Here is a 6,360-nt window from a genome sequence, read left to right on the forward strand (position 1 = left end):
ATCCCTCCTCCAGCCCTCCCGTCAAGTGTCACTCTCAAGGACTGAAGGATGCAGTTTCATTCCCTCCAGAACATTCCCTACTATGTAAAATGAGCCCCCAATAACAAGGCTGTCTTGGCTTTACAAATATAAACATGCAAACTAAGAGGCAAAGTGCCTGACGACTTTTGAGACCACTAAGAAGCGTCCATAAACTTCCACAGTGAAAGCTGTACACGTCAAGTCCTGTGCTGCCTTGAGAGCCATTGCTGTTACAATTCCCCTGAGCCTCGTGCAGTCAGTCCAGCCTCTGTCCTATTGAGCCCAGCGTCTGCCCTAGAGACTCCAGCTGCCTTCCTGTAGAGCCGGGCTCCATCCTACAGGGTCTGACCTCCACGTGGCGTCCGAGTTCATTGTCTCGGTGTTTCCTCTCCCCGGCTGTTTCCATTGCTCTTTAGCACAGCATTTTAATGGAGAATCTTTCCTTTTTTTTTTTTTTTTTTTTTTTTTGGTTCTTTTTTTCGGAGCTGGGGACCGAACCCAGGGCCTTGCGCTTCCTAGGTAAGCGCTCTACCACTGAGCTAAATCCCCAGCCCCGAATCTTTCCTTTTTAAAAACTGTTTTGCATCCATCTTGTTTTCTAGAAGGTTCTCACATATTTATGAATGCATCCTAGTGTCTCATGAATGTCCTTAGGATCATACACCCTCCATAGGTCATAAGCAGCAGGAAAGGTATCCTTCCCTTTGATGACAGTGGACATTATGTGGTGAATGGAATCCACTGTGAGAGCTACAGATGGGAAAAGGCCAGATACTGAGGCCAGTAGGATTCTGGGAGTTGCTGCTCATGTGTTTGCATAGAGAAGGGACCACATGGACACAGTAGAACTAACAGGAATCTTGCTGCATATGGCGTTCGCGCCAAGGGCAGGAAACTGGAGAATGCCTGCACTCTTGCAATTCTGTGGTTTGAAAGAAGCCATTGGAATGTAAATAAGTCGTTCTCTCAAGTTACACACCTCTTAACTAAAATTGCTTCACTAGATGACTCTTCCCAGGGCCACCGGGAGCCAGCTTCCCAGAGCACCTAGTGTTTAACCCTAAAGCCAGTTATGACATCAAACCATCGCACGCTATTCCACACTGTGAGCTCTCCCTTCCAGACAAGAGCACCAGAGGTGACCGTACTTGCCTCGCTCTGCCACAGCGTATCCTGAAAATTAACACTGATATATACCTGGATGTCACAAAAAAGCCTCAGCAGGAGAGGAGAAGAGCAGAGAGCCCCCCATTATTTTCCACAGCCCTCCAGACTTCTTTGCCATCTAAACCAGCTGCCTACTGGCTACAAGAGACTGAGACGGAATATTAAAAATTGTGGCCGTAGTGGAGTGAGGGAATAGCTCTGTTGATAATTCCCAAATTCCATCTACAGTAAAAACCAAGAGCACATGTGAGGCCTGCCAGCCTCCAGTGTAGCTGAGTGGGTGACCTCCAGTCTTAGAGAAGAATTCTTGGCCTCCATGCCCACCACATGCGTCCATGCGTGCACAGAGCGGGGGGGGGGGGGTTATTAATTTGGAGTCTGTGTCATTTCTTTATAGATATTTTGAAGTTTGAAAGCTCAGCAGGCAGAACTGGCTGGTTTCACTTGCTGTGGTCAAGCTCTGGCTGTTACATTTTCTAGATCTTTCTGCAGACTGCCCATTGCGCAGCCCCGTAGTTGTATCTATCTTATGGTCACATGAGTGCCATTTTTTCCCAACATGCATTTCAAAATCTTTTAATTTAAAGTTTTCACGTGTGGGCTAGGAGGATGGCTGGGTGGATAACTTGCCTGCTGTCCAAGCCTAAGGGCCTGAGTTTAGATCCCAGCACCCACCTAAGACAGGGCAGCAGTTGGGTCCTGTAACCCCAGCCCTGGTGGGCAGAGGTTGGTGGCCCCTAGACTCACTGGCCAGCCAGTCTAGAGAAGTGGCAAGCTTTGGGTTCAGTGGGAGATTTCTGTTCAGTGGGGCTGGAGACATGGTTCAGAAGCTACCAAAACTGACTGCTCTTCCAATGAACACAAGTTGGATTCCCAGCACCCACATGGCTGCTCAAAACCATCTGTAACTCCAGTGCCTCTTCTGGCCTCCACAGGCACTGCATGCATGTAGTATACAGACATGTATGCAGGCAAAATACTCATACACAGAAAATATAAATAAAATAAATGAGCAATTAAAACAACCCTCTTGCCTCTGTGTACTGTACATGGGCAAATGTACCCCCTACACACACACACACACACACACACACACACACACACACACGCACACAGAGTAAACTTACACTTAGACTTTTTTTTTCTTTGCAGGTCCATCGGTTGGTGGTAGTGAATGAAGCAGATAGTATTGTGGGTATTATCTCCCTGTCAGACATCCTGCAAGCCCTGATCCTCACACCAGCAGGTAAAAAATGGAGATTTCAGGCCAGCATAATAGCATATGTGCTTGATCCTAGGACTTGGGGAGCAGAGACAGGTACATCTCTGTGAGCTACAGTTCAGCCAGGGTACATAAAGGAAACCTGTCTTAAAAGATAGAGAGATGGGGTTGGGGATTTAGCTCAGTGGTAGAGCGCTTGCCTAGCAAGCGCAAGGCGCAAGGCCCTGGGTTCAGTCCCCAGCTCTGAAAAAAAGGAAAAAAAAAAAAAGATAGAGAGGTGGCTGGGTGGGTAAGATGGATGGATGGATGGATGGATAGATAGATACATAGATAGATACATAGATACATACATATACAGATACATAGGTACATAGATACATAAATGGATACATACGTAGGTACGTACGTACATACATACATACATACATACGTACATACATACATACATACATACGTACATATATACATACATAGATTTCCAGGACAAGCCCTGAGGTGCTGAAGTCTTCCCCCACCACCACCACCCACGCTGTGTGCACGTTGCTCTGCAGACCTTTCTGACTTTCCTTCTCACTTTGAAGTTCTGATGGTCTGCTTCGGTGAGCAGGGGTAGAGAGCCCGTGGGAGCGGGCTGAGTGTCAGTAAGAGGTGGTTTGATGGGTCTTAGAACTCTGTCACACCCTCCTTTACATTCTCTTTGCATCCCTTCCCCCACCTCTCCATCGGCATCACAGAAACCAGCTCCTTTTTCCACAGGGTCACAGACCCAAGACAGAGGTGACAACAGGTGCTGAACTCCAGTAGCTAATCATTAAATTATGTGCACACTGTGGTGGCGGTACATCTCTTTAGTTCAGTGAGCAGTCTCCCTGAGACTGGCTGTTGTAATTAGCCTCATCCTTACATTGGCTCACCGTAAGAGTCCCCAGCCACTGCCACAGTCCTGCCTCAGATGCAGAATCCACAGAGCCAACCCATGAAAGGTACCTTCACAGGGACCCTGGCAGCAGCATGCAGAAATTATGAGAGAAGAGTCCAATGGTGGTGGCACACGCCTTTAATCCTAGCACTCAGGAGGCAGAGGCAGGCAGATCTCTGTGAGTTCACAAGACCAGCCTGGTTTTTAGAGTAGATTGTAGGACAGCCCTTTGCTCTAGTGTGTTATTAATGTCTGACACAGTGTGCCCTCAGAAGGTAGAGGCCAGGCTGAGCTACATAGCAAGATCCTGCCTCAGAAAACAAAGGCCAGGGCCTGGAGAGATGGCTCAGAAGGTAAGAGCACTGGCTGCTCTTCCAGAGGTCTCAGGTTTGATTCCCAGCACCCACTTGGTGGCTCACAACTTCCTGCAACTCTGGTCCCAGAGAATCGACGCCCTCTCTGGCACCCCTGGGCATTGCACCTACCTGGTGCAGAGATGCGTGTAGGCAAAGCATCCATTCACACGAATTTGTTTTTAAAAAGGGTTCATTCAGATGAAAGCTAGAGAGGTGCCTTGGGTAGTATGGTAGCTTGCCTGCCGTCTCCTGTGGAGACCCAGCGGGTACTCTTAGCTGCTATACACAGTCGTCTTCAGACATGTTGTAATACTTTGTTTAAAAAAAGAAAGGAATAGTCTTATAAGTATGGCAGCTGAAAGAACTCTGCCTGTTTTTACTACGTTAGCAGTAGAATTGACACCTAGAATGGGAAGATGTGCTATCGAAGCCAAAGTGGTGATGGGAGGGGGCGGGGCTCTTGTGACCACTTATTCCTCCTACCTCTCTCTGGGTGGGATCGGCCGGTGCACAGAACCCTACCATGGACATAAGCTCTGAGACTTCCACTTTCCGTCTCCCTGGCAGGTGCCAAACAGAAGGAGACAGAGACCGAATGACCACCGCAAGTGTAGACGCCCTCACAGGAGAACTTGAACAAAGTCTCGGGGTCACGTTTTGCCTCATGAACACTGGCTGCAATAGAAAGAGAATAAAATGGCTAAGAATGTATATCAGAGTTTAGCGATGGGTATTTTTCCAGTGATTTGTAAGTATAGGAAAAGATTGTATGTGCTTGAAGATTCAGGCTTGCGTTCAAAGACTGTCCTCAGACCCGTGTGAAGGGTTTCCAATGCTGTATGTCATTAAAGTGCACTGTATCCTGAAATAGTACTACTTTTCATTTCAAAGAAGTCATTGGGATGGAGCAGGTGACAGAGAGTGAGTGAACGGCACGTCCAGATCACGGTGCCTTATGTCCAAACGCAGTATGTCACCGCCGCTGCCGCACGCCCCTAAGTGCTGCTGAAGAGACGCCCGGCCCAAGTGTGAGCATCTTCAAACCTTTACCCAGCTTCCTCCTCTGCACCCAGTGGGTTGAAAAGTTTTCATTTGAGCAGAGGCAACCGAAAACGCCACGTGCTGCTTCTGAGTGCTACGTGTCCTGTTCTGGCTGCCGCGTCGGCGAGGCTGGCTTGGCAACCTCGCTTTATTTATTTTTTTCTCTCATGCAGGTTTTCTACACATCTTTTGGTGAGTGGACTTCACCATACCTACGAATAAAACCTTGATCGTTCTCCTAAGTGGAAAATCTCTCGAGATTTTAGTTTGGATCTGGAAAGGCTATGCCTTCCAAAACAAGCTCCTGGGGCTGGAGAGATGGCTCAGCCATTAAAGGCCAGGCTCACACCAAACAGCCACTGTTGGGTCTTTTAAACGTTCATGGAAACAGGCCGAGGTCGCAGGGATGAAGTACCAGAAGACGTCTGTGTTGTTTTTTTTTTTTTTTATTGTGTGTTGAAATGTAAACTCATGATGTTTGTGTGACCGCTGACAAGACGCTTGTAACTTTTATTGTGACACATAAAGCAGTAAGGGAAACTGTCCCCTCGTGTCAGTGCTCTGAAAATGTTGACACTATATCTGTGTGTGTATATATGAGCAGAGTTTGGGGGTTTGTTTGGGGGGTTTGTTTTGTTTTCCAGATCGAAAATTAAAATAAATCCTATCTACCAGTTTGCTAAAGTTTTTATGCATATGAGTCACTGTAGCTGTCTTCAGACACACCAGAGGAGGGCATCAGATCCCATTACAGATGATTGCGAGCCACCATGTGGTTGCTGGGAACTGAACTCAGGACCTCTGAAAGTCAGTGCTCTTAACCGCTGAGCCATCTCTCCAGCCCAAAAAATAAGTATTTTATAAAGAGATCTGTCACATGGACTAGGGGCAGCAGCACAGAGCTGACAATGCAGACCTTCCCAGTTCAGGGCCTCCCCCAACCCCTGCGTTCAATGCAAGGCCAGCCTGGGCTGCAGAACAAGGCCCTATCAACAAGATGCATAAATAAATGGATACACGTAGCCTACCCCACCGTCCTCGGAACCAGCGGTGGCTGAAGTTAATACTCAGAGAAAGCTACAAAACACTACAAAGCCTGTAGTACATTAACCTAGTTCACACCTTCAGAGTCCGGCCCTGGGCGTGAGCATCTGGAAGACACTGCCCCACCCTGTCCCGCCCCACATCACTTTTCCATGTAGTTTTATAGGGAAGACAGTACTCCAACTTTGTCCCTACTTGGCACTGTCAAGAATTCACCTGACCCTCTCCATAAGACACATCGGAAAGCACCAAGCCCAGCCATCCATCACCCCCATTTCAGGGCCCCTCCCCACCCCCACACTCATCCTTTGTGCCAAGACATGCCCCCCTCAGGGGAGTATGTCCATACAGGCATCCAGCCAGAGGCAGAGCCTCTTGTGTCCAGTACATCTGCTTTGGAATGGCAGGCAAATGAACGTGAGTCCTGGAATAAACACTCATGAACATTCACACGTGTCTAGCTCCTAGGTGAGCTGGTTCGTAGGCTGTTTGCCTAAACACCTAAACCTCCAGGCTTCTGATTCCTCTTAGACTGCCACCCTTGGGGTTGCTGTGGTTCTCCTCCTCCTAGGCCCAGCCCTGGGCTCGGC

The 6,360-nt window shown here is 48.2% G+C and overlaps 1 protein-coding gene and 1 long non-coding RNA gene across 26 annotated transcripts in view; one reads left to right on the forward strand and one right to left on the reverse strand.

Annotated features, from left to right (window-relative positions):
* The window catches only part of LOC120102471 (uncharacterized), a 5,318-nt gene extending 2,863 nt beyond the window's left edge, over positions 1-2,455 (reverse strand). Inside the window, exon 1 of the long non-coding RNA XR_005504113.2 lies at positions 2,316-2,455. This is a non-coding gene — a long non-coding RNA (uncharacterized LOC120102471). The remainder of the gene's footprint in view (positions 1-2,315) is intronic.
* Prkag2 (protein kinase AMP-activated non-catalytic subunit gamma 2) overlaps positions 1-5,413 on the forward strand; it is a 241,245-nt gene extending 235,832 nt beyond the window's left edge. For 10 of the 25 annotated variants that reach the window (XM_006235951.4, XM_063286390.1, XM_063286391.1 and 7 more), the window contains 2 exons: positions 2,341-2,434; positions 4,253-5,410. In XM_006235951.4, the coding sequence (XP_006236013.1) occupies positions 2,341-2,434; positions 4,253-4,284 (126 nt within the window). In that variant the 3' untranslated portion in view covers positions 4,285-5,410. Of the gene's footprint in view, positions 2,311-2,340; positions 3,732-4,252 lie in introns of those variants that run through there. The other 15 variants (XM_017592729.3, XM_017592730.3, XM_039107960.2 and 12 more) reach the window with 4 other exon arrangements.
* The last annotated feature ends 947 nt before the right edge of the window (positions 5,414-6,360 follow it).

The sequence above is a fragment of the Rattus norvegicus genome, chromosome 4, assembly GCF_036323735.1.
Source record: "Rattus norvegicus strain BN/NHsdMcwi chromosome 4, GRCr8, whole genome shotgun sequence".
Classification (NCBI taxonomy): Eukaryota; Metazoa; Chordata; class Mammalia; order Rodentia; family Muridae; genus Rattus; species Rattus norvegicus.